The sequence below is a fragment of the Cynoglossus semilaevis genome, chromosome 8, assembly GCF_000523025.1.
Source record: "Cynoglossus semilaevis isolate Cse_v1.0 chromosome 8, Cse_v1.0, whole genome shotgun sequence".
In the NCBI taxonomy this organism is placed as follows: Eukaryota; Metazoa; Chordata; class Actinopteri; order Pleuronectiformes; family Cynoglossidae; genus Cynoglossus; species Cynoglossus semilaevis.
Window position 1 is genome coordinate 18,551,173 of NC_024314.1, and position 27,356 is coordinate 18,578,528.

Below are 27,356 nucleotides of genomic sequence, written 5' to 3' on the forward strand. Positions count from 1 at the left end.
GCTGTGACTGATCCCCACCTGAGAGATGTGAAATCAGTGAAGGGAGGGTTCAGATATGTTGACTGTTTAACAATTCAATCTTTAGAACAAACCTGTTTGTTCGCTCCACTATTTCATATTTGTTTTTGTATTATCTGTTGTGCACTGCTGCTGAGAAGGCTCTCATGATATTCCACAAACTTCACCTTTGATACAGCCCATCATTTTCATGTAAATCTGAGGTGTGATGTCATACCCTGTCCATAATGGCGGGCTGGACGGCAAACTTTACTTTTCCTCCTCTGCTCTCCACTGGGTCGGTACAGCTGCGGCTCCTCTGAGAGCAACTGAGAAAAACAAAAAACACAGAAAATCAAACCAAAGTTAACATCCTGCCTACATTTGGTTGTCATATCATGAAATACTCTCTTCTATGACATGCTTTTCATGGCTAGACTGGACAGAGAATAATCTAATCTAAGTGTGCTCACCCTGTGGCGGCTGAAAATGTCTTGGCTTTTCTGACAAAAGCAGAGATGTTCCGCATCCTCCGGCTGATCGGCTCTTCGTTCTCTGAGTCTGAGAGAACTCCCTGACAGCAAACCAGAACATCATCCTTGGATCAAACGTAGGCATTGAATTTACTTCAATACAATAGATGACTGACCTTTGACACTCACTAATTAATGGACCTCAACTCAAGGTGCGTCTTGAACATACTAGCAAACAAGATTTTTTTGGATCTAATGTTCCTTCTATTCCACATGTCAAGAAAGCTGACACATGGTTTGGAATATTAATATGTCAATTAAAAGAACTTTTTAGTTATTATATTTTTATAAGTAAAACATCCACAATTCATTAAAGTGCATTAATTAAGAACTTTGCTGTTGTCAATGGACAGTAGGAAAGCTTTGTGTGCTCGGCTGCTGCAGACTTTAACCACAAAATCTGACACAGTGGGACTTACAGTGTAGTCATCCCGTCTCACAGCTTCATCCTTACGTCTCCTGACCTCGTCTCTGTCCTCAGATGACATTAACAGCTAGAACACAAGATGTTAAATTCTTCAAGTGAATAAATGTGTCATGAACTTTGTCAGATAAATATTTATGAATGTTTTCTGTAGTACACCTTCTGACATTACTGAGACTAGGTCTGTGTTTTAGTTCATACTAACTTTCTGTTTGGCAGTCGCACCCGATAAAACCTCTGCACACTTTGTGAGGAGAACTGGAGAGACGAAGAGCTCTGAGCAACAAAACAGAACGTGGGAGTGTTTGTTAGTAAGTTAGAAAGACGTTTTAAACATCACTGTGTGTAGCACTTTTTTTTTTAAACATTGAAGAAACTTTTTTTTATCTTTCATGCACATTCAAAAATGTTTATACATATTTACTTAGAAATGTATAAACACAACATATATTTTCTTAAACATAAAATGTTACTTTCCACCAGTTTTCCCTGGTGCCACCAAACAAGCAAACATATATAATTATATATATAATCCAATTACATATAATATATATTATATATATAATATATTTAATTAAATTATATAATTATATTACATATATATATTCGTGCTTGTGTGTATGTACACAGTTCCTTGTGTTTCAGAAAATTTAGGAAAAAGAAATTGCAACATTAGCAAACAATAAAAAAAATCATATATTATACAACACAATACCCTAAGGGAACTCCCAAGGGATTAATAAAGTTCTATCCATCTATCTCTATCTACACTGGACTATATGTATGTATACATACACATAACGACTAAAACATTTTATTACAGTTAACATTAGGCACTGATGTCAACAAAAATAAAATAAACAGTGAATACACTGACAAAGAGCTCACCTGGGGACCAGTGACATATGAATTAGTCACCAACACATGAAGTGAAGCTGCTGTAGCTACAGACGCACAAGTCTGGACAAGTCCTCACACACATACACACACACACCCTGGCACAGCTATTCCTTTCAGGACTTTGTAATGACATTAAAGTGTATATATAACCAGGAATTTATTTCTAACCCTAACAACAATCAATCAATGGCTAACCCTAACTCCAACGCTAACCCTAACTCCAACCTTACTCCAGAGTATATCTTTCCCTATTTTTTTTTTTTTTTTTTTTTTTTTTTTTTTTTTTTTTTTTTTTACACGGGTATGAAGTTTTACCTCGTTAAGGACCAGGTTACAGTCTCCTATAAAGTTGGAGGTTCTGAATAAAGCATCGACATGCTTCTTTATCAAAAACAAAAAGAGATTTAATTTTTAAAAAAGAAACATCTACATATTTAAACGTCTCACTGCCTTGTTTTCCAGTCATTGATGCGTTCAGGTACCAGAGTCAGAAAATAAGTCAACGCAGTTTGGACGGAGCTGATCTTATTTACAATTCCAGAAAACGTAGTCATCTGTCCCTGTCATCCACATTCATCAACGTACAGTGTAAATGTTGATCTCCGCTTGTTTTTTCTGCCACTGGTTTGAAAACCAAACATCCAGCGGTGGTGCTGACACAGCAGGAGTTTACCGGGGTAAAAACACACACCTCTGCGACTGTCGCAGTCCCTCCGCCCCGGTCGGCTGCTGCTTTTCTCAGGGTCACTCCTTCTCCTGAGCCGCTCCTCACTGCTGGAGTTCCTCCGGGCCAGACAGAGTGGACAGACCGGGTGTCCGCAGGGTGAGCTTCCACCGGGCTCAAGTCCCGCGCATTTAGCGCACTTTGTCACCTCATCCTCCGGTAGACAGAACCCGGAGCTCGAGCCGGAACCACGAATAGCTCCGGGCCCTGAGACGGATCTCCCTGGTGCGGCGTTGGCCGGTCTACCAGGCCGTTCGGCAGACCCCGCGGTCGCCATCTTCCCTGTATAGTCTTCTTCTCTCTCCGGTCCACTCTCAAAACAAACCCCGCCCTGCTGCTGCTGCTGCCGCCGGAAGAGAGTTAGTACAACCGCTGTGCAATATGGCGCCAGTATCCTGTAGATTTATTTCAAAATAAAACTCGATGAGTTTACGTTCTTAGAACATACATACTGTACATACAACACACATAAAGAACAACACAAACATTTGTGCTTTATGTAATAAAACAGATAATTTGAAAGGTATATTTCAAATTTAAATATCTTTCGTGTTCTTGTCACAATTTTGGATCGTTTAATTTCTTTTCAGAATTTGTAAGTTTATTTTGAATGCCACAAACAGGAAATAGACCATCTGACCCAGGAAACGAAAGACAACAATGGCTGCGGTGTGAGAAGTTTTTTTGAGGAGTGTGTATACCGAGGTAATAGTAAAAACATAAACAGAAGTAAACATGTTTAAGCGATTACACTATCTGTCTATAGAAACCTGTGGAGAAACTCATTATTGACTCCCATTGTCTTAATATTTACCCAGGATTGCTGTTTAAAATACATAAGTGAATGAGCACTCCAAAAATGAATGAAAAATTTGGTTGAAAATCTGTTGTTTTTTACATTATTTCGAGCGCTGAATGGATAGTCTGTTTATTAGATGAAAAATTATCCAATATCACTTTTCTGTTATCTAATGTGGCACTGATGCAATTTAAATTCACTCAAAAACGTTATGATTTAAAACGTAGAAAAACAAACTTTTACTGCTTAATGGCAACAAGGGCATATTCAGCTGTGAGTACATCCTCTGGTGAGAATAACACAGAGGTTTTGACCACTAAGTCACAAAGACTGCAGTCATAGGATAATATTGGGTTTTTATAAGCTTGTAGGGACACAAATTGTATTGTATTGTGGTATTTGCTTGTGACTTTAAAAAACGTCCTAACCAGTCACTCTTGTGGCCTTGGTTTCAGGCTTGAATGCACCGTGCCAAGCCAGTAGTGGAGGTGGTCCGTCTGGGCCTAATCCCCTTTCAGGAGGCTCTGCAGGTGCAGCAGTTTTATGTGAACAGGCACGAATCTGGTTCAGCACATGCACTGCTTCTGTGTCAGCACCCACCAGTCTACACCACTGGGATCCGCCAAAGACCCTATCCAGCCTCCGTTCTGGACCAGCTCCGCCTGCTGGGTGCTGATGTGCAGCGGACCAATCGTGGAGGTCTCATCACCTTTCATGGGCCAGGACAACTGGTTTGTTATCCAATCCTACACCTGGGTAGTTTTAAAAAGGTACATGACTAAGAAACATAATACAATTTTAACATAAAATTGGTTTTAAGTCATTCTGTCACCCAGAGTGTTCGCTGGTACGTCTGTGAGCTAGAGAAAACCATCATGTCACTCTGCCAGAAGTTTGGCATTGAATCCTCCACGTCACCTCATACTGGAGTTTGGGTTGCAGACAAGAAAATATGTGCCATTGGTATGATTTTTCAAAAGACTAAACCATTTGTAATTGATTCTGTAATTTAATCTTTTCTGTCAAGTAATTACCAAGTGTTGTTCTGTGGTGGTTTCCAGGAATCCACTGCGGCCGCTACGTCACGTCTCATGGTTTGGCTCTGAACTGCAATACTAATTTGACATGGTTTAATCACATTGTACCTTGTGGCATTGAAGGAAAAGGTGTAACTTCACTGAGTGCTGAGCTGCAAAGAGACATCAGCATGGAGGAAACCGTCCCACACTTCCTGGATGCTTTCAAAGAGCAGTTCAACTGTGAACTGAAAGAGGGGGACATAGGGGACAGCTAGTTGAAACAGAGGGTCGACTGAGGAGGTCCATCCATCCCAGCGTTATATAAAGAAATGGATGCAAAAGAGAAGTAGATCACCAGTTTGTAAAAGTAAAAGCTTCTTAAAGTGAAATTCAATGTAAAAAGAAAGATTCCACAAACTCCCTGAAATTTTGGTGGTTCCTTGTAACTTTTAATTTGAAAGGAACATGAAAATATTTTTCAATGACCAAATTGTACCTTTGTGTGTTAATTATTTAATATTAAAGAAATTGTAATGAATGTGTGTTTGATGTTTCAATGTATCAATAACTTATTGTCTGGTTTAACAGATCAAGAAACTTTTGTTAATAGTGACTGGGGTAAAAACGTAAGTTGTCCTTAGTCAGGCAGAAGTACTAAAAGTGATGGCTCTGCAGTCGAAACAATAAAATCATTATTTTTGATAAACATGCGACGGTTGTGAGAAAAACAAAAATTGTTATATTCGCACGTGACCTTATATTCCAATAATACTTTAAAGAGCATTATAAGTCTTTTATGTTGGTAACAGACCGGAAGTTGTAGTTAGGCTGTAAACCGGGCTACATCGCGCAGTTTCCGAAGTTTTTTAACTGATGTTTGTTCCGCCGTCTTGTCTGACTTTTTACCGCTGAATATTCTGGACAATTATCGGCCTTGGCCCAATTTTGTGCCACTAATATCACTGCTAGCGAACGCATGCGTCAGCGAGGTCACGAGTTGACACCGGCAGCCATATCATAAAAAAAGAGACACAAGACCGGTCCTGGAGCCGGGAACGGAGGACCAGAACCGTCTGAGCCGCGCTCCGGTCCACAAGCTGTTAGCTGTCATACTGACTGTCTGATGGCCTCGCAGTGTTCTTCTATCTGTTAGCTGAAAACATGGGCGACGGTAACGGAGTTAACGGAGACCCGAACGCCAATCAAAATAGTCCGAGTACCGGCAACTTTCAGCTGGAGACGGCGGTCCAGCAATGGTTAAGCTGGGACAAGGTGAGTGTCTGTGTTGACGCAGATAGGGTCCGTTAGAAATAAGTTTGGCTACAGGAAGTACAGTACATGACGCTGCGACTGTACCACAACACCAAATCTCGTCCAGATATATTTCAAATTGTAGTGTGTTTCTGTCTCCACGCTTATGCATCTTTAAACAAATGGAAGACTCATGTTTACCGGAGGATCAGAGTGTTCTGGTAATATCGGCTCCTGAATGACGCGCTGCAGGTGTTTATTTGAACCGAGACCATCTAAGAACATGCTGAGGAGCAGCCAATAAAATTACGCTCGGCAGGATGTTGTCCGACTATCCATCACTCCATTTCCGTTTATTATTACAATTAAGTGTTGGTAGTGAGGCGTGCGACCTTTGCCCCTCGCCCCCGATCTGTGTTACTTGGTGTGTTTGGTGGGACCCTTTTATCAACAACATAAAAAAGATTGACAATAAAAAAATGAGGAATTTCCAAACGAACTGGGTTTTCTATATATATTTGTGCATTTTTCTAGACTATAGTCCCTCATTGGCTGAACCAGATGTTTAGTCAACAAGAGCTCGTCACGAAATGGCAAAAACACACTACACAATGCTTTACAGGAAATGGACATGAGTCACTCACATTACCACAAGCACACACTGTGTTTAAGTGTAGATGTGTAAACAACTTCTAGTGCTCCTGATCCAGGAGGGTTCTGATCCTTGGATAAAAGGTGAAGTTTCAAGAAACAAAGCCAGTCCAGTGATCTTTCACTGAATTTCTTGGGATACAATGACCTGGTTGACTGAGATCATACACAGACCCCCTGGTTGAGGTTTGCTATCGGGTTTCCTGCAGTGTGACTCAGCAGAATCACTGCATAACCAACCGTATGGGTGCCTAGACCATCAGACACAGCAAGATGAAAGTGAAGCTTAAAATTGAAAAAAGGAAACTCAGAATCTGGGCCACATCATATAAGAATGCATGTTGACCTATTTTTATACACTACCACTAAAGGACATTTTCAATTACGTCCCTACACCATAATTTTAAGACCCAAGTTGGAGATTGACAATTTGCTAATTTTGAGCTTGCTTTAGGTAAACACAGAGTACAAAGCCTTGTTTAACTGCCTTGATCAGTATTACATGGATAATATTTAAAGAATCTGGGCCAATCTTTCTCTTTTGCGGGCTGTAGTTGCAGAGTGAGCCCTGACATAGTCAACAAACCAAATGAAAATGAAAAAAGGTATCAGATAAAAAAATTAAAATGCTAATCTTAGGGTCTCAGTTGTAGGTTCAAGGGTTACTTCTGAAGAATAACATTTTCTTCAAACAAAAGTACATATTCACAGAGGCAGGAGAAAAGAGGGAGAGAGAGAAAATATGATGTAAATAAAGTGGGAGTGACCACTACTGTACATACAGTGTGATGTCTCAGTATGTCATAAATTGCACTAAGTAAAATCCCATTGGGATTAAATCATCTGATTCATCATTGATAATAGATTGATGGATGCAGTTTAAGTAGTGCTCACAAATGGACCTCAGAAGTGTATTTACTTGCACACATACACACACAGACACACAAACACAGCTGTGTCTTTGTAAAGGTCACCACTGCTACGATGGTTTTCTGACCCTTACTTTAAATGTCAGTAGCCGGAAAAAGACGCGCACACACAGATGTCTTATACATTTAACTTTTAACCTTTAAAAACCTTTAAAACTGACTGTAGACTAAAGAAAAATGTCAACTTTTGAATTTGTCAGCTGATGTGTGTAAAATAGCATCCCTAAAGAATTGTCTCGTAATTTGGTTGTTTTGCTTAATCCAAATGTGTTGTTGTCATTTTTATACCACAGAACCCATGGACTCGAGCTCAGGTGGAGTCTCTGGTTGCAGCAGGTCAGATCGACAACCTGAGTTCCAGACTCGGCAGCAGGATGAGCTTTGGAACAGCTGGTCTGAGAGCACCTATGGGAGCTGGCTTCAACCGGATCAATGATCTCACTATCATCCAGTCCACACAGGTGTTTAATGTGATGAAGTCATGAAGCAGTTGTTGGTCAGTGGGCCTTTAACCTTTGTTTTTTTTGCCCAGGGTTTGTGTTCATACCTGTCCAGGTTTTTTGCTGACCTCCACAGTCGAGGTGTAGTGGTTGGTTTTGACACCAGGGGTCAGCAGGACAGCGGCTGCAGCAGTCAGAGGTAACAGAGAATACAAGGTTCACATCATGTACATTAACCAGCGGCAGGATACCACCACTTCACTTGCTGTCACTGCATTGGGGTTGAATCTCAATAATTCCCTTCCTCTAACTTTTACTGCAGTCTAAAATCCTGCGGTTGCCCTCAGTTTGTTATAACACAAGGTCTGAGGGTTAATGTAAGTTTGATACCTCATAAGGTTTAGGTGCTTTACCCCTCTGCCATCTCTTGAAATCAGCAACATTTTGGTAGTGAGGCTGTTGGCAATGCTCAGAATTTTCCTGGTTATGGTACAGTTTGTGGGAAAACAAAATGAATAAACTGGGACAATGGAGTACAGACTATCAATCATGCAATACCATGTTCATATGTTGAGCAAGGCTTAAGTGTTACATTGCTTTATTTATTTATGTTTATGGGTCATGATTTTGTTTCAGGTTGGCTACGTTGACAGCTGCAGTGTTGCTCAGCAGAGATGTTCCTGTTCATCTTTTCTCCAAGTTTGTCCCAACACCATTTGTGGTAAGAAAAGTGTCTCCATAAGAAGTGATATTCTACTTGATTCTACTTTAAAGTAAGAATAAACAAAGAAAACCTTAAATGTCATTCACACCTGAAGCCAAGTCTTTGCTGTGGTTTACAGCCGTACGCAGTGAAGAAGCTGGGAGCAGCTGCTGGAGTCATGATCACAGCATCTCACAATCCTAAAGAAGACAATGGTTACAAGGTGACAAGAGTTACCAGGAGTCAGATTAGGTGTAACAGGAAGTTTCAGTGCCTGTGCTAACTGCTGTACTGCCACCTTCAGGTGTACTGGTGTAATGGTGCTCAGATCTCCTCCCCTCATGACAAAGAGATCCTGCTGAGCATCGAGGAGCACCTGGAACCCTGGAGCGCCTCCTGCTGGGACGAGGGGCTGGTGGAGAAATGTTCCTTAAGGACTGACCCCCTGGATCAGATCAACAGCTGTTACATGGAAGAGCTCACTACCCTCTGCTACCACAGGTAACAGGTGTTGTTTACCTTTGCAGACACCACTGGACCCAAGAGTGTTGCATCCACCCACACACACTCAAAAAGACCAGACTCCTGCAACCAGACACCAAGGCACTGTGAAAAAATATTCTCTCAAACATTTGTCACCAGACCCCAAACTTATGACATCAGCCCCTCCTGTTGAACAGAATGTACTTTTAAATAAACCACGTTGATCATGAAGTTATTCATCTCAGATTTTAAGACTGTTGCTGCACTGTAAATGACAGCCATCAGAAAGAATCTCTTAACACTGATAATAACAACTCAAACACTTGAATTGTCCAGTCACATAAATGTTACACAAATTAAAACCAAAGACAGTAAAAACATTATAAATAAACAACAAGGGACACAGATGTGTTGCTGTCCTGAATCAGGTATGTGTCCAGTGTTTCCAGGCTCTCTGACTGATGGTGACTGTGTTGTTATGTCATGTCAGTGACAGTAACTATTTACACTGGAGTCTGGTGGAGGTTTAATATTAACAGAATTACAGGTTTATAAAAATTTAGCGTTAGTGTTAGCTTTACTTTTCGTTACTTTTTAGCAAACTGCCATTTTAAAGTAAAACATAGTGACTCCATGACAGTCAGATGATAAAATGAAAATGTTTTCTCTCATGTCTGTGCTGGTTTTCAAACCTCCAGGTCATTTCATAAAGAACTGGACTGTGTGTGTTTCTAGAAGACTTTTCACATCTTCATCAAAGAAACTTCTCCACTTCACTATGTTCTCTCGTGTTTCTCAGGGATCTGAACATTCAGTGCCCACTCAAATTTGTCCACTCGTCCTTCCATGGTGTCGGACATGACTTCATCCAACAGGCCTTCCAAACCTTTGGCTTTACTCCACCCATTCCTGTGCTGGAACAGAAAGATCCGGATCCCAACTTCTCCACCATCCACGTTCCAAACCCAGAGGAAGGAGAGTCTGTTCTGGTAAAAAGAGAAAAAACTTCTTCTTAAATGTCTGATTCTTTTTACTGTAATGATAGAGTTTGATTTTCTTTGGTTCTGCGTTTCAGGAACTGTCCTTCCTACTGGCAGAGAAGGAAAATGCTCGCATTGTTCTGGCCACTGACCCTGATGCAGATCGTCTGGCTGTAGCAGAAAAGCATGATGGGTAACTGAGGGTTTTAAATGTCCTGTAGGGGCAGTGAGTGTCCAACACGTGACTTCACCTGTGTGTGTGTGTGGGTGTGTGTCTGTGTTTCAGGTCTGGTTGGAAGGTGTTCACAGGTAACGAGCTGGCGGCTCTGCTTGGATGGTGGATGTTCTTTAACTGGAAGGAGAACCATCCCAGTCCAGCAGACACTCAGAGAGTCTATATGTTGGCCACCACTGTGTCCTCCAAGATTCTTCAGACCTTGGCTAACATGGAGGGATTCCACTTTGAGGTGAGACGAGGACAACGTGTTGGAATGAGGTGTGGTGGGTTTCTGAACTTCAGGATCAGCCCCTCAGGGAGATAAATATCTCACCCACTGGTTATAGTAATAAGAAGTAAATAAAAATAGACACAGCAACTCTGATATAAACTTGACGCTCTTAACTACTGACACATCGCTCACTGCTGGACCAACTCACTACCAACTGCAGCAAACTCCTCTCCACTGCACCGAGTGACTTTGTAGGTGCCCCTCTACGACAGCAGGTGGCACTGTTCTCCACTGAACGTATGCTGTGCTTTAACACAAGGTGCTTGAATCAATTTAGAAGCACCTGATAAATTGAAATTGAATTGAGCGGTTGGGGGGGTGGGGGGAGCATGCAGTACACAATATTAATGTATTATGAAGACAACTGAGTGGTGTTGTTATCTGCAGATACTTCAGATTGTACTGTAGTATCATTACCTCTATGTGACATATGTACAATGTACATTATCAATAGTGATGTAAACATTTTCCCACCAACCCCGGGCCTAAACAGTAATGACAATGGTGATAAAATACCTAACATTGTCTCCGTGTTGAACAGGAAACACTCCCAGGATTTAAGTGGATCGGGAACAGGATTCACGAACTCTCCAAAACTGGAAACCCAGTCATCTTTGCTTTCGAAGAGTCCATTGGTGAGTGAACAGGGTTCCGGTTCTTCCTCTTTGTGAGCCAACCATCTCTCTCAGTCATCATCGACCCTGTCACGTGACCTGAGGCTAGGCCTGTTTGCTGACAGGTTTCCTGTGTGGAAGCATGGTCCCTGAGAAGGACGGCGTCAGTGCTGCTGTGGTTGTGGCTGAAATGGCAGCTTATCTGCAGGAGAAGAACCTGAGTCTGAATCAGCAGCTCAACAACATCTACCAGATGTGAGTCACTGAGGACAAATGTCCACACTGTACTGCACTGCACTGCACTGCACTGCACTGCACTGCAGTAAACTGCACTTAAAGCAGGGCTTTTAAAACTCTTAAAGTGAAATAATGCAGTTGATCAATTTGATGTTTTTTACCAGTGTGTGCCACATGGGGGCAGCAGAGTTTCGTTTTTGATGTAATAGAAAGTCACTGTTCTGTCCTTGTGTTTTTTATATTTAAAAGAACTTTCTATTTCCTTACTACACATCAATGATCATGTCTTAAACGACTAATAACAATAACACTAATCCACTCTGCATTTCCTGCATCATCACAAATGCTCTGAAGTCCATGAAAAACTGCAAACAATGTAAACACAAAGACACTAGACCAACAGTACAGCAAGATGGAGGAGTACTGTGATTAAACAGCTTGTGTATCTGTGTGTGTGTGTGTGTGTGTGTGTTTGTGTGTAAGTGTGTACTAGGAAGTTGTATTCAAACTGAACCTTTCAGGACAAATCATTTGGTACAGATACACCAAACTCATCTTTTGAACATGTGTGTCATATGTTTTTAAAGTGCAACCATGTTGTGTCTATCTGTAAGTGTATGTGTGTGACTGCCTTTGTGTGTATGTATATGGGTGTTTCAGTGTGTGTGTTGAGGCTTCTTCTTTGACACTTGTGTGTAACTTCCTGTCTGCAGGTATGGTTACCATTTATCAAAAACCTCCTACGTCATCTGCAGAAACCCTCCAACAATCAAGAAGATTTTTCACAGAATCAGAAACTTTGACGGTGATGGTTCGTATCCAAAAACATGCGCCGGCATCAAGATCCTCAATATCAGAGACATTACCACAGGATACGACAGCAGCCGAGCTGATCTCAGATCTGTAAGAGCTGAAAAGTCTGATGTTGTTTGTGTGGCATTGTTTGTGACATTATATTTCTGTTTGTGTCCAATGGAGGTGTTCCCAGTGTCCAAGAGCAGCCAGATGATCACCTTCATGCTACAGAATGGAATTGTGGCCACGCTCCGTTCTAGCGGCACAGAACCAAAGATCAAGTATTACACTGAGTTCTGCGCTGCACCAGGAAAAAGGTCAGTGAACTCTGACACCAAAATGTGTGGACTTCAGTTGGTGTGTTACTGTTTCTCTCACAGCTCGTGTGTCTGTGTTACAGTGACGTGTCCAGTCTGGAGGAGGAGCTCCGACAGGTGACGGACGCTCTGCTCATCGACTTCCTGGAGCCAGAAAAGAACAACCTGACTGGCTGCTTGGTCTAAGTCTCGTCTCCTCACCCCAGGTCCCTCCTGTGACACCTCGTTCTATTTCACTGTCATTGCAGAAGCTTCTTTACATTACTGTGAAGTCCACGTGACGGAGATGACTAAAAGAACAAGAAACTCTTCAGTCTTGGTGTTCTTCACAACCTGTGGTGTTGATGTTGATGATGCTGTTGCTATGGAGGTTCATTAGTGATACAGTCAGAACAGTCACCTGTTGATGGAGATAACGTCATCGAAATCAGTTCTCCAGGGTTTCTTTAAATACTTAGAAGATTAAGATGGATGTTTACACCTGGGTAAAACCGTTATCCCTGAACTTCAAAGTCATTCTGGTGATTTATAATCCATTTTAATTGATTTTCGATGAAAAATCTACAGCCATTCTGTTTTCAGGGACTGTGAAGCGGTCTGTCAAAGAGCTGAGATTTATTTTTGATATTTATATTGCACATAAATGAGCTGCTGTTGGAAATGGTTGCACACACACACACACTCCATAAATTCTGCAAAATACCTTGAAGCAACCCTGAGTGTGCTTTACACCGCTATTATCATATAAAGTGATGTCATCAGTGACATCATTACGCACACGTGATGCTGCATACAGTATGTTGGTAACGAGTCAAAATAAACCAAAGTTACTGTAAAAGCGTCTCTGATTTATTCTTGAAATTATTTATTTTTTTATTTTTGTGACAGTAAATGTAAAGGTCAGATGAATTAATAAAGGCTTCCATGCATTTATTCATATTCCTGATCAAACATAAACTGTTTTTAACCATTAAAACTTTTAAAAAACATTACAAAATTAAAATTATGAGAATATCAGCTCAAAACCAGTTTTTATAAAGTATTTATTATTATCCAATTCTTTTTTGACAGTTTTTCAGTAAAAATATTCCAGATACTTCATAGTTATAGGTGATATTTATATATCACACATGAGGTTGATTTTTTGATGACTTTTAATCTATCTAAATTATATTATTGGGTTGATGATGAACATGATCACCTCATTTTCTAATGTTAAAAAAAGTCTAATTTAGTGAGGGCCTTTTTGTGTGGCTCAGATGGTGAGGACAGTGTTCTGCTCAGGCGTGTGTGAGGACGACCTCAGGCCTGATGCCCAGCTTTCGCAGGATCTTCCTCCTGATGTCCTGCAGGTTGATGCCGTAGATGATGGGGTTCATCAGAGGTGGAACCACCAGGAACTCTGTGGACAGTATGTTCTGCAGAGCCTGCAGATGGTACACACTGCCGTAGCGTGAGTACAAGCTATCAAACACTAGGCATGCGGTGAAGACCAGCAGTGTGATGAGGTGAGGGAGGCACGTCTGCACAAACTTCCTGCGGTCAGCATGTGAGCGCAGAGCCGCACCGACCAGGTGAGCGTAAGAAACCACGATCAATCCAGTCTGTATCACGTGCGAGACCATGATTATGAAGCCGTAGATGTTGTTGACAGTGGTGTCCACGTGGCAGGACAGCTTTACCACTTCCCAGTTGGTGCAGAAGGGCTTGAGCAGGTGGCGGCCGCAGAGTGGCAGCCTGGCGGTCAGCACCATGCCCACCCCGGTCTCCAACAGAGAGATGCACCAGGTGAGCAGCAGCAGCTGCACCACCTTCTGTGATGTCATGAGGGCATGGTAGTGCAGCGGTCTGCAGATGGCCAGGTAACGGTCGTAGGCCATGACAGTGAGGCTGGTGAACTCACAGAACACATAATTGTACACAGCAAATAACTGCGTCATGCAACCAGAGTAGGTGATGGCAGCAGATTCCACCACCATGTTGTGCAGCACCTTTGGGTAGAAGCTGGTGGCTCCACAGATCCCATTGAAGCAGAGGTTACACAGGAAGATGTAGATGGGTTGATGCAGTGTCTTTTCCATGCAGATGGTGGCGATGATGATGAGGTTCACAAAGATGATGATCATGTAAGAGGTAAGAGCCAGGGAGAAGTACAGCAGAGGGTTGGCCAGGGAGTCGTTGAGTCCGTGGAGCAAAAGAACCAGCTCGGAATTATTCAGCATGATGGCAGCTCAGGGTTTGGATCATGACTACAACATGTCTGTGATATTGAACCATCAACCACACTGCTGCAACAATCAATTAATACCTCTTTGATAACCAGCGCTTCAGTTGGACGTTTTGTTTATTTGTTGTAGTTAACTATGACTGTTGGGATTTTATTTATTTCAGCAACTATGTAAAAAAATAGTCAGAAAATCAATCAGTTCTAATCTCATACCAGTGTTTAAGCAAAGTCATGACCAAGAATTTCTTTTTATGAAAAAAGTCCTCAGAAATGAACCACAGGATAAGAACATCTCAGCTCAGCTTCAACGACTGATCAGAAAACAAGCTGTCAGAAATCACTGTCTACAAACAAACAAGTACAACATGACAAGACCACACTCACACTGAGGAGATGCTCCATCAGTCCACTGCTCTTATACACCTCATCTCACACACACACACACACACACACACACAGTGGTGATGATGACGTCAAAGCCCAGAGGTAAAATAAAATCTGTTCTGATGAAGAATACCAAAAGTTATTTCCCATGACTTTTACTTCCATCTGTCTGGTCTCAGTGATGTGACAGTGGTCATCATTAAAATCACTCAAGTCAGTTCTAGTTCCTGTAGTTGACTGAGCTGCTCTACTGAACACTGAAGTCCATTCAGAAAATCAGCGATTTTACCTCATCGCACAGAGAAGAAGCTCATCATCGCATAGAGTTTGGAGACTTTTCTGGTTTTAAATCATCTATCTGGATCTGTTCCATCGACACTGAGGCCAGAGCATGACAACAGTGCAGCCTAGTGAGTAGTACACAGCCCACTGAATGGTACACAGCTGGTTCTGCTCGATGTTGTTTTGTTTTCCTGAAACAAAATCCCTTAAACAACTACAACAGTCAAATTACCAGGTAAGGTCTAAGAAGTGGGGATCCACTCTTGACAAGAAAGTTCTCATAGTGGGCCCTCTGTGGAGCTGACACAGGTGGGCACAGGGGGTCAATTCATTTTAAATTCAAAAAAATATCACAAAAAGTATATGTAATGAAATATAACGATCTTCTAGTTGCAAGTTCTATAGTGGATCACAGTTGGACACGCATTATTAAGAAACTCGATGGAGGGCCTGAACGGCAGCTGCGTCTCGCCCGGCACGCCCACCCCGGTCCCCACTCCCTCCCACCCATTGACAGCCTCTATGGGCAGAATAGGGTAAACATATATTTTAAAATTTTTAAAATAGTTAATGTTTTTACTTAAACATCTCAAAACTCAAACAACCCAGGGAAAGTACTTCTGTTTCTCTGTATTTACACTGAATACTTGACAAAAAGTGGCAAAATAATATACACAGCCTTCATCTATCATTAAAATGTATAAATATGTAATACATAAAAAATATATCCCCATCCTAAATATTTTAAAAATATTTTCCCCAAGTTTAACTCAATGAATGTTTGAACAGGAAACGTCAAGAGACAGACAAAGTTTGTGTCTAGTAGAAGAAAACAGTTCTGATGTCACCTTTGTGTATTGTTAGGTTAGTGGTTAAATGACCACCAGGGGGAGAAGTCACAGTATAATAATAAAAAACATTACTCCTCACTGTGACTTGGATCAAATCAGTTCTGTTCTCTGGTCACTGTTTACTCCCTTGTGCATCGGTTCCACTCATGTCCTCAGACACTAAAGAGTGACATGTTTATCAGTGGGAGCTGGGCCCTGGTCCCTGTGGTCCACAGAAGAACTGTTAATGATGTCCCACAGACACATGGACCAATGTTTGGACCACAGTTTCTCTCTGGAGGAAATGATGACATCCAAACCAAACTTTTCTTTCTCCCTGAAATTTTTCTCTACTTTATCTCGTAAACATTTCTTCATCTTCATCATCATCATCACCATCATCACCAACCATTAGTTCTAACACTCAGTTCTTTTGTAACAAGTTAACAGTATTTGGACTGGTAGAAACTCCTTGTATAGAGTTTAATCAGCAGATGACAGTGAGGACCAACTCATCCTCCTCACCGTCCTCACTCATCCTCACCCATCTCATGGTCACATTTAGGTGAGAGAGACCTTACAACTACAGATCCCACAGCAATAGCACCGATTCAGGCTTGTGTTTAGATGGATCCGGAGCGTTGGGGTGGGGAACCCAAATACAGGCCTCAGATTGGTGAACTTTAAGAACTGGAGCCCTGCGTCTCTGTGTGAACAGAGCAGGGTGACATGATGTTCAACGCCACACAATAACAACAATGGCAGATGCCAGGCTACTTCTCGGCTACTTGGTGTGTTACAGCTAATTATTCCACTTTTGCAGCTCCAGTAGTCATATCGTGTTGCAGTTCTGTAAACAGGGCCTCAGACACACACCGAGAGAACAGGAGAACATGAGCTGGGGATTGAACTGGTGAGATGGAACTGCTTTTCCACGTGTAGCCATGTTTACTCCAGTAACTCTGTGTCACTGTGTTAGATGTAAAACAAACAATTTGATTCTCCATGTCAACAGATTTAAATAATCAAACTTCAGTAGTTTTGGATACACACACACACACACACCTGAGTGTAAGTGAGTGTGAAGAACAAACTTTTACAAGAGGGAATAACATTAATGAGGGACATGAGTTATCCTGTGGCCAAACAGGGGACAAACACTGGTCTGGGTAAGTGTGTGTGAGTGTGTCCGTAGGGATATCATTAGTGGACCTTTGAAGACACCAAGGAACAGACTTGTTTTGTTTGGAAACTGTGGCTGATGTAAAGACACCTGAGGGACAAACATGTTGACATCTGACCTGACAACCACAGAGTTCAGGCAGACAACTCTGTCCTGGATGTTTTATGAAGAAGTTCAGGACTGAAGTGTGGAGTTAAGCTAACACCAAACTGAACTGTCACACTGCACCACCTTAGTTGTTCTGGTCAAAGGGCTGTACATCATAGCGTTTTCTTTTCATCGATTTCCATCAATAAACGGAAAAATTACTTCAAGAGAAACCATCATTAAAAGTTATGAAAGTATCAGTCAACTATGAGTACCCTGAGCACACACATGCATTAAATGGATTGCAAAGAGCCCCGGTTAGAGCAGGCAAGAATAACCTTGATTATGTGAAAATCATTGACATCTAACTGCTGTTGATCTTTCTGTCCCAGCAATATACAGAGAAATGCTTTTATCATACTTATGAATGTCAGTTTGATTTAAGTTATTGTGATCGTGATTAATTATGATTGATTGTCATCAACAGCTACCCGGTGATTGATCAAAAATAAAACATATCCAATCATTTACAGCCCTAGTTTAGACATGGAACTTGATAATGTTAATGTTGAGATGTGGCAGTTTTCTCTTAACATGCAACCACTTAATGTTGTGAACATTAACATTTTTATCTTCCAATTCTTCTGAGCCGACTATGTTAAACATGCACACTTTATGGAGTGACTCAGGGCTACATTTGACTGTGATCAAGTGTAAAATCGGAATTAGGATTTTTATTCAAACTCTGTCTCCTCAGAGACTGTTTTAAATATCAGTTTTACCGTCACTCACTAGACTAAAGCCTCTGACTGGATAAAAACAGCCTGGACATCATCATGTTGACTGTTTACTCATGAGCACTTCTACATCCTGGGCCTGTGTGTGTGTGTCAGGACAGACCTGCAAAACACACCAGGTCACAGTTAACAACTTATGTTCAGGATCTATCAAACCCAGACGTCATGTGAGAACCTGTTCAACTTACACATGGCCTGCGTGGATCACACTACAAAAAAAATCTTCTCCATCTTTCCTGCAACATAACCATCACAACTCTCACACTCTGTGAAAGGTTCAGTAAAATTCATTTGAAAATTCAAAAACACACTGAACTATTAGGACAGATTATGGATGGTTGTTGTTGACGCCAGATTGTCAGACCTTTTTTTCTTACAAAATGTCTTGACTTTTAAGCTTCTGATATGATTATAAAGAAACTACTGATCATTTTGGTCAAGTACTGATGTCAGCTCTACTTCAAGACATTCAGTATAATTTATTTGACATTTTTTCTTTACTCAGTCACAGCATTACACAAGGCTGACAAACATTTACCAACTCCTTTTTACACCACATCTGCGTGACGGGTCATTTAGGAAACAGAAGATTTTTAAAAGCATCCCGTATTTTGGAGAGCTGCAAACCAAACATTATAGGATTCAGCACCGGCTGCATGATCATGTGATACAGGGAAAGGAAGATCTGCAGGATCTTAGGGAAGCCGCTGATAAACATCCTGCTCTGCATTATATGAATCAAACAGGCGAAAGAAAAGTTGAGCAGTGAGACCAGCTGAGGGGAACAGGTGCTGAGGGCTTTCTGTCTGGTGTGTTTAGAGCCAGAGAAACACACAAGCAGAATCTTCATGTATGAAAAGAGGATGGGAAGTAGAGGCACCAAGATGGTGATGACGGTACCAAAGAGTCCATAGATGTTGTTGACTGTGGTGTCGCCACAGGCCAAGTTGACAATGGGGTAGTTCTTACAGTACAAATCGTCAATGACGTTTCCACAGCGGGTCAGACGGATGTTCAAGGACGTATTAATAAGAACTTTGAAGAAGGAGTACAACCAGAGCACCAGGATGGACACCAACACCTTGTTATGGGTCATACGTGTGTTGTACTGCAGAGGGTAGCAGATGGCCAGGTACCTGTCATAGGACATCACAGCCAAATTTAAGAACTCCACATTGGTGTAGGTGTATATGACAATAACTTGTAGGAAACAAAAGGGAATAGAAACAGTGTGGACGTCACAGAGCATTTGGAGAAGAAGGAAAGGGTAGAAGGCTATTCCACCACACAGTTCATTAACAAACAGGCTGCAGAGGAACATGTACATTGGCTCATGGAGGCTCCGGGTCAAACAGATCACAATAATCACACAGGAGTTGGACACAACGTTAGAGATGTAAATGACAGCCATCAACACAAAGTACATGTACCTCAAATTTCCAATTTCAACATAACCTCCAAGAACAAAATATGAAAAAGTTGAATTTACCATTATTGTAAAGAAACAGAAAACAATCACAAAACCAAAGAGATATCAGTGAATGGATGAATGATCTGTGTTTGGTTCCTTTCTCAACTTCAACCCTCACTGTCCTGCTTTCAGACCATCAGTCTACATGTCCCGGCTACATTGAGTGTCTCACCTGAGCTTCGTTCCACACCTGTACATACACACACACACACACACACACACACACACCTGGGTGTCAGGTGTGTGTCACTGTCTTATTAAACACACAATTTAAAAGTCATAAACTAAGTTTAAAAGAAGATCCTGGCTCTGATGTCATTGTTTCCTCCAGAGGGGAGATGTTTTGATGTTGTGGACAACAATACTCAAACACTGGTTCATGTTTCTCCAGGGGGACTTCCCTAATGGACCTCTGTGGACGTAGGCTGCAGAAGTTCTGCAACTTTTCATAAACCTTTCAGTGTCATTGCCACAGGGAGAGGACTGAGGGTAAAGTTTGAATTTTTATAATGAACTTCATCCAGACGACTGATAGCAGCTGATGTTAATTCTTACAGTAAAAATCAAACACTGCTGTAAAAGTCTCCACATCAACAGCTGATTTGAAGTTCCTTCTCTATCTTTCCGGATCGGTTTTCCAGCCTCAGCTATTATGTCCACCATTCATCTACAGTTACTGGTTACAACTGTTGCAGAACACGAAACTGAGTATTCAGAAATTACCACATAATGATGTATGAATTTAGCCTTTTGCACATAGACTTACAAATCGTACCTTTCTGTTGTTTTTGTTGGCATTCTTAAAATCTATGGGAAAAATCTGGCCCACAACACCAACAAGCAGCTGCTCTTTAGTTTGGTGTCCACTTTGGTTTCTCTTGTCAGAATGATGGCAGCATCAATGTGACTTTAACATCACTAAGGGTAACATTTTCTGTTCAGTTTTATGAAAATTCAGCTGATATGTTGTTGTCTCAATTAAATGTTAGCAACGTCTTTAGTATAAAAAAAACTGAAGGACTGATCTCAGCTGGGCATTTATACACTTGTTTAACAGTCTGGTTCCAGATGACCAGTTTATTTACCTTTTAATGCTAATGAGGCACTGCAAGCTCCACCCACCTCTCTTGCAGTTGGAAGACCTGCAGTGATGAAGTGTATGCTATTTTTGAGGACATGGCAAAACATCTGGACACCAGAAAACAAACTGGCTGGTCCAGAATCAAGGGCAGAAGAAGTAGAAGCTTTAGAAGTAAATGTTGACTCTAAAATGAACCTGGACATTTCTCAGTGGTCAGTAGTTGACTTCGTTAACTATAGATAGATGGATAGATGGATGGATGTTATCATGTGCGTTGTTATTTCTATGCATATTACAACAGTATACCACGTTATCTCTGTGGTATTATAATGATAATATAAATATATATAAATTAATATATACATATCAATATACACACACATATGTAGATATGTACATATATGTATATTCATATATATACACATTTATACATGAAGAAATAAATACATACAAATGTTTAAAAATTTAAAAGGAAAAATATAGAGATAGTTCAATATCTAGATATATAAAAAGCAGGATATAATGGAATATAAAAGTATGTTATAACCAAATATTATACCAGAATATTTCTACATGTAACATGAGATAGATATATAGACAGATATGTAAATTACATGAATAGGTATATACATTAGCTAGATAGACGTGTATGTGTATAAAAAAGCATAGTTTAATATTGTTGCACGACCTCACTGACTGTCACACTAACTGTATCTGGCTGTTACAGATAACAACCAACTAGTTTGAGTGCCTCTAGTGGTTACATTATGTAAGTGCTCTTATGAATCAGTATTATCGTGGGACAGTCTATTCAGGGTGGGGTTCATATTGCTGCAGCTCTCACATGCACCAGAAATGATAAACTACTGAACTTTTAAATTAAACGTTTAATTTCATCTCATCCAGATGGAGGAGCTGATAGAATCAAAGAATGTGTATCCACTGTGAAGTTAAATTTTATTATCACAGCCATACTGCAAGTTGGAAGTAACACATAACAGCAGTGTACATAGGTGCCACCAAATCAACTTCAATTACAGTTTAATTGTTTTTGCAAACCAATTGTTATTTTGCTTTTGTTCAACTATCAGTACTTTACACAAAAGTGAAAAGGGGGGGCAGGGTGATTAAGTAGGAGTGGCTTCAGATTCATTCTGATTTATAACTGTGATATCAGCTGTGGACCTCTACACAGTGCTATTTTTACACCATGTGATCATCTTAGAACTGTTGATATGTTTTACAGTTAGTGGATGTTTGAGTCTTTTCATAATGGTAATGGTCAACACGTCGACTCCTTTTTTCCTTCTTGGAGCATATTTAGATGTTGGACATTTGAAATGAATTACTTGTATTTTACAATACTTGCAATGATCTACACGTCAATAGTTGTTTCTAACACGTGTGTGATTGTTGTCATCTGTATGAACAGGAGTCTACATGAACCTATGTACCTGTTCCTGTGCAGCCTGTTTGTTAATGAACTGTATGGATCCACAGCTTTGTTTCCATTTCTACTGATCCAAGTTCTCTCTGATGTTCACACTGTTCCTCGTTCCCTCTGTTTCCTGCAGGTTTTCTGCATCTACACTTATGCTAACATAGAAATATGTAACTTAGCTGTGATGTCCTATGACAGGTATGTAGCCATTTGTTGTCCTCTGCAGTATAACAGACGTATGACCACTCTCAGAGCCTTGGTTTTCATCACTGTTGTATGGTTGTACTCTTTCATCAAGTTCTTAATCACACTGTCTCTGAACCTGCGTCTGACGCTCTGTGGTAATGTTATTAACAATGTGTGTTGTACTAACTACCTCATTGTTAAACTAGCCTGTTCTGACATCACAGTCAACAACATCTATGGTCTGTTTGGTATCGTCCTCTCGGTTGTCATTCCTCTGTTTCTCATCCTCTTCTCCTACCTGAGGATTTTTAAAGTCTGTTTCTCTGGTAGTAAACAGACCAGACAGAAGGCTCTCAGCACCTGCTCTCCTCAGCTGGTCTCACTCATCAACTTCTCCTTTGGTTGCTTATTTGAAATTGTTCAGAGCAGGTTCGACATGAGAGCTGTTCCCAAAACTCTGAAAATCTTCCTCTCTGTGTATTTCCTCATCATCCAGCCAATTCTGAATCCTTTGATGTTTGGATTACAGATGAGCAAAATAAAAAACGCCTGTCAACATTTCTTCACGCAAAATGAAGTGTCAGGAATAAGAACAAATCTGTAGATTTTTATTTGATTGAAGCGCAAATGTTTAATTAGATTACATAATTGATTAAATTAATGGAGTTATTTTAATATTTCAACAGGTCAAGGGAGGTTTTCTGCCATTGAAACAGTAAGAGGTAACGGTTGTGTCTCGGTGTCTGTTGGAGGTGTGTGTACACATTTAAACTAAGGATGCACCGAAATTAAAATTGTTGGCCAAAACCAAAAACCAAACCACCGAAAGAAATCAATATAATATAAATACAATATAAAAAAAAATAAAACATTAAACTTGACCCAATTGCTGGATCATTTCTCGTGCACGCTGCTTTATTCCCATAGTAATGATCATTATAACATGGATCAAGTACAGTCGTGACAAAGTGCAGCCGAAAGCTGAAAATGAACTTTTGGGCAATTCTTGGCCGAATATTTTTTTGGTGGCTGAATATTCAGTGCATCCCCAATTTAAACACCTACATGTCAACATGCCTAATGGCCTGCTCAGAGGAGTGTTCTCTATGCTGTGCCTCAACACAGAGCACCTGTGACTCCGACAGTTCACAGTTCAGACCTGTCTCTGTGTTAAACGATGCTTTTCTTCTCCAGGTCAAAGACTTTTGTCAAACTAGGGAGTTTCTTCATCCATCTTCCAAGTGTCAATATTTAATTCAAAATTTAGTTGCCCTCCTATGACACACTGAAATAGCTTTTCACCCCTGTGTGGGGAGTGGGGAGAGCAGTTTTTGTCTTAATACCACAACATGGCCGCCCTTGTAGGTGGGCATCGTGGTGGGCTGTGCTAAATATAACTACAAAACCAATTAAATTAAAATGGGTCAAAGGGTGAAACAGGACTCACAAAGACGTCAACAGCTGCTACATAGACTACATAACGGCCTACAAAAATGACTCAACTTCATCAACAACAATAGTTCCATGCACTAGAAAGGTCTGACCAAAAGGTAGATCACAATCTCCCAAAAGATCACAGGGCCTTACTGGTGGCTTATGATGAATTAAAATTAAAATTAAAAATTCTAAATATAAATGTCATTCCATTTCTTGATTGAATCTTTAGGATCGTTTGTGTCCTGAACAACTTGGAACATCTAAGATTGAGGTATTTATGTTAAAAACAAACATCAGACAATTTGATGTCGAATAACAACATTTTTTTTCTGGCAAACCTTGGTCGTTAAATCAAGGGCTGTCAAAATTAAACTTGTTATTGTATTAAATAATTAATTATAATTAAGGTTATAAAATTAACATTTTTGACACATAGGACTGTATATCCAACTGTTCCACCCTCCACCAATGCAACTGTCGTAAACATTTTTAGCTTAACATCCCATTATCAACTGTGTTGGTGGGTGCCTCAACCTCAGGTCAGCGGCCCGCCTTGTGAGCAGCCTGACTGACACAACAGTGTCAGTTATTTTTCAGGACTGTAGACGTCTGGACTTCAGTCCAGAGACATTTTCACTGAGACTGTTGGAGACTTTTATGGACCTTTGTCCAGATTTATAACTCTATCATTTGGATGAATCACAGATAAAAACAGATGGGAAACACTGACCTCTACCTGCTGATATCGGTCTGTCTGTTCCAGTGATAATCATAATTAATCATGAGCTGGTTATTCAGATTGAAATTGTAATAGTTTGATGGCTCTTATGAATAAGAACATACATTTACTCAGATAAATACACATACTGTATTTTAATGTGTGATACATCTTCATGCAGTGAACATGAGACTGGAACATTTGTAGTTGACACATTACAAAGACCGACTCACTTTTTCAGATGTATGTGACAGGTCACTTTATTTTTATGAGTGAAGAGATGTTTACAGGACTTTCTTATTTTGCTCATCTGTAATCCAAACAATAAAGGATTCAGAATTGGCTGGATGATGAGGATATAAAGAGACAAGAAGATTTTCAGAGTTTTGGGAACAGCTCTCATCTCAAACCTGTTCTGAACAATTTCGAAAAAACAACCAAAGGAGAAGTTGACGAGTGAGACCAGCTGAGGAGAGCAGGTGCTGAGAGCCTTCTGTCTGGTCTGTTTACTACCAGAAAAACAGACTTTAAAAATCCTCAGGTAGGAGAACAGCATGGGGAACAGAGGCAGGACCACTGAGAGGACGGTACCAAACAGACCATAGATGTTGTTGACTGTGGTGTCAGAACAGGCCAGTTTAACAATGGGGTAATTAGCACAACGCACTTTGTCAATAAAGTTTCCACAGAGCGTCAGACGCAAGTTTAAAGCCACTGTGATTAAAACCCTGACAAAACAGTACAACCATACAACAGTGATGAAAACCAAGGCTCTGAGAGTGGTCATACGTCTGTTATACTGCAGAGGACAACAAATGGCTACATACCTGTCATAGGACATCACAGCTAAGTTACATATTTCTATGTTACCATAAGTGTGGATACAGAAAACCTGCAGGAAACAGAGGGAGCGAGGAACAGTGTGAACATCAGAGAGAACTTGGATCAGTAGAAATGGAAACAAAGCTGTGGATCCATACAGTTCATTAACAAACAGGCTGCACAGGAACAGGTACATAGGTTCATGTAGACTCCTGTTCATACAGATGACAACAATCACACACGTGTTAGAAACAACTATTGACGTGTAGATCATTGCAAGTATTGTAAAATACAAGTAATTCAAATGACCAAATGGTAAATAGCCTCCCAGGACAAAAAAAGATCCAGTTGAATTGAACATAATCACTGTTCACAGTATAAATGACATCACTGAACCTACACCAAATAACCAGGTGACGAGAACCCACCCTGTTCTGCAGGTTCTGGTGTTTTAGTCTGGTTTTATACCCCTAGAGAGAAGAAGCTGAGGTCATGTCCTCTTCATCCTCCAAAGCCACTCCTCTGTATCCACTCAGAACTCAACAGTTACATCACACACTCCTGGAAACTTGGACTGTGACTATGGAAGTAGATTTGTGCCAAATATCACAGACAATGTGTGAACTTCACTCTGTTTATCAATGTTACGTCTTACTGTGATTGACTAGAGAACAGTCCAGAGTTAAACCTGGTTCCTGTGTAGCAGGCCTTTGAGTAGACCACCTGTGAACTGTTTAAAGTCTCCATAGTTTAGACTATGTTAATCCCCAGTCTAAAAACTTTTAAGGGTTTCACTTTTCTAAGCCCAGTCGGATTTATTGTCAGTGTAGTACTTATAATCATCAACAATATTACCACTGGCTCCTGGGATGGAAGTGGACCACAGACTATTTGGTGGATTTTGTATTGAAAACCTTTACTTGTTGTTGTGCCTCTAGTGCCTCTAGTGGCTTTTCGGTGACACGACAGAGGTGTGTCTGTGAAGTGACCTCAGACTCTGATCTCAAAAGCTATAAAACCAAACTCAGGTGTCAAAATTTACAGAGCAGAGGGAATTAGCCATGAGTTCTGATGAAGCTCTTGAAAAGAAAGAAAAACTTGTTTCATTTTAAGGCAAGAAATGTTTTTGTAACGTAAGAATGATTCATTTAAATTCAACTAAATTGTTTTTCGTTCTTGGAGGCTATTTACCAGTTGGACATTTGACTTGTATACTTGTATTTTACTATGCTTGCAATGATCTATGTGTCAATAGTTGTTTCTAACACGTGTGTGATTGTTGTCATCTGTATGAACAGGAGTCTACATGAACCTATGTACCTGTTCCTGTGCAGCCTGTTTGTGAATGAACTGTATGGATCCACAGCTTTGTTTCCATTTCTACTGATCCAAGTTGGCTGCAGCTAGGTGGAGGGCAAAGGTCACGAGGTAGACAACAGAAGTGAAGTGATGGAGAGACAACAGGAGTCAACATAGAAGCAAGTTTGTGTTAGAGGCAGAGAATACTGGTAATATTCATCTATCTACTTAAGTCATGAATCTACATCTGAGACCTTGTTAGGGTGCTAGACTTAGGGGGCACTGGAGTTAGTCCCAATGGTCGTCAGGTGACGACAGTTCTTCAGTCCATCAAAAGGCAACATACCATGTAAAATTCACATTGATATTTACACTACATTCAAACCTATAGTCAGTTTCATTTATGTAAAATAAATATATTTATTTTATATTGAGACTGTTGGAGAAAAAAAGAGGGGAATGTGGAGAACCCACACAAACACTGGGGAGATAGGGAGAACGCCATACAGAAACAGCAGCAGTTAAAGCTGGGCCTTAAACTTGTGAAAGTCTACTGTAAGGCAAGAGCACAAACCATTTGTCTTCTGTGTGGCCTGCAACCATCAATAGCTTTAATTTAACTACCTTGTTTCACTTTATTTTCATTAAATACACTTTTTACTCATCTTCCAGCTTCACATATTTTACAAACAATCAAGAGGAGTGTGTGATGTAACTGTTGAGTTCTGAGTGGATACAGAGGAGTGGCTTTGGAGGATGAAGAGGACATGACCTCAGCTTCTTCTCTCTAGGGGTATAAAACCAGA

At 40.6% G+C, this 27,356-nt stretch overlaps 7 protein-coding genes across 9 annotated transcripts in view; 3 read left to right on the forward strand and 4 right to left on the reverse strand.

The window, feature by feature from the left end:
• rnf169 (ring finger protein 169) overlaps positions 1–3,902 on the reverse strand; it is a 5,936-nt gene extending 2,034 nt beyond the window's left edge. Inside the window, 7 exon segments of the mRNA XM_025058194.1 lie at positions 3–18; positions 236–326; positions 471–595; positions 950–1,024; positions 1,160–1,230; positions 2,546–2,973; positions 3,806–3,902. Coding sequence (XP_024913962.1) covers positions 3–18; positions 236–326; positions 471–595; positions 950–1,024; positions 1,160–1,230; positions 2,546–2,855 — 688 coding nt within the window. The 5' untranslated portion in view covers positions 2,856–2,973; positions 3,806–3,902.
• lipt2 (lipoyl(octanoyl) transferase 2) lies at positions 3,045–4,934 on the forward strand. Of its 2 annotated transcripts, none has more exons than XM_025058132.1 (4): positions 3,045–3,283; positions 3,833–4,108; positions 4,214–4,340; positions 4,439–4,934. In XM_025058132.1, exons 2-4 carry the CDS (start codon positions 3,839–3,841, stop codon positions 4,669–4,671), a joined length of 630 nt encoding a protein of 209 aa, XP_024913900.1. In that variant the 5' UTR covers positions 3,045–3,283; positions 3,833–3,838; the 3' UTR covers positions 4,672–4,934. The 2 variants fall into 2 exon arrangements, with proteins under 2 accessions (XP_024913900.1, XP_024913899.1); XM_025058131.1 differs by having other exon boundaries at positions 3,070–3,283; positions 3,833–4,147.
• A 127-nt stretch (positions 4,935–5,061) lies between these two features.
• On the forward strand, positions 5,062–13,143 carry pgm2l1 (phosphoglucomutase 2-like 1). 2 transcript variants are annotated; one of them, XM_008315464.3, is made up of 14 exons: positions 5,062–5,668; positions 7,521–7,688; positions 7,760–7,866; positions 8,304–8,388; positions 8,510–8,593; positions 8,675–8,871; positions 9,653–9,842; positions 9,929–10,026; positions 10,120–10,300; positions 10,884–10,977; positions 11,082–11,211; positions 11,907–12,096; positions 12,172–12,305; positions 12,389–13,143. In XM_008315464.3, the coding sequence occupies exons 1-14, from the start codon at positions 5,558–5,560 to the stop codon at positions 12,489–12,491; spliced, it is 1,872 nt and encodes a 623-aa protein (XP_008313686.1). In that variant the 5' UTR covers positions 5,062–5,557; the 3' UTR covers positions 12,492–13,143. The 2 variants fall into 2 exon arrangements, with proteins under 2 accessions (XP_008313686.1, XP_024913888.1); XM_025058120.1 differs by having other exon boundaries at positions 11,907–12,305.
• Positions 13,144–13,446: 303 nt separating this feature from the next.
• Positions 13,447–14,953, reverse strand: LOC103382610 (putative gustatory receptor clone PTE03). The gene has a single exon (XM_008315462.3). The coding sequence runs from the start codon at positions 14,525–14,527 to the stop codon at positions 13,586–13,588; it is 942 nt and encodes a 313-aa protein (XP_008313684.1). The 5' UTR covers positions 14,528–14,953; the 3' UTR covers positions 13,447–13,585.
• Positions 14,954–15,815: 862 nt separating this feature from the next.
• Positions 15,816–27,356, reverse strand: part of LOC103382622 (olfactory receptor 2A12-like) — a 46,239-nt gene continuing 34,698 nt past the window's right edge. The window contains exon 3 of the mRNA XM_025058196.1: positions 15,816–19,231. Within this exon, the coding sequence (XP_024913964.1) occupies positions 18,667–19,231 (565 nt within the window). The 3' untranslated portion in view covers positions 15,816–18,666. The remainder of the gene's footprint in view (positions 19,232–27,356) is intronic.
• On the forward strand, positions 21,926–23,862 carry LOC103382621 (olfactory receptor 4C3-like). The gene is given in 2 exon segments (XM_008315472.3): positions 21,926–21,979; positions 21,982–23,862. Coding segments are annotated over 2 exon segments (951 nt in total). The 3' UTR covers positions 22,879–23,862.
• Positions 24,024–26,481, reverse strand: LOC112487411 (olfactory receptor 10A3-like). The gene has a single exon (XM_025058124.1). It carries the CDS (start codon positions 25,610–25,612, stop codon positions 24,659–24,661), a length of 954 nt encoding a protein of 317 aa, XP_024913892.1. The 5' UTR covers positions 25,613–26,481; the 3' UTR covers positions 24,024–24,658.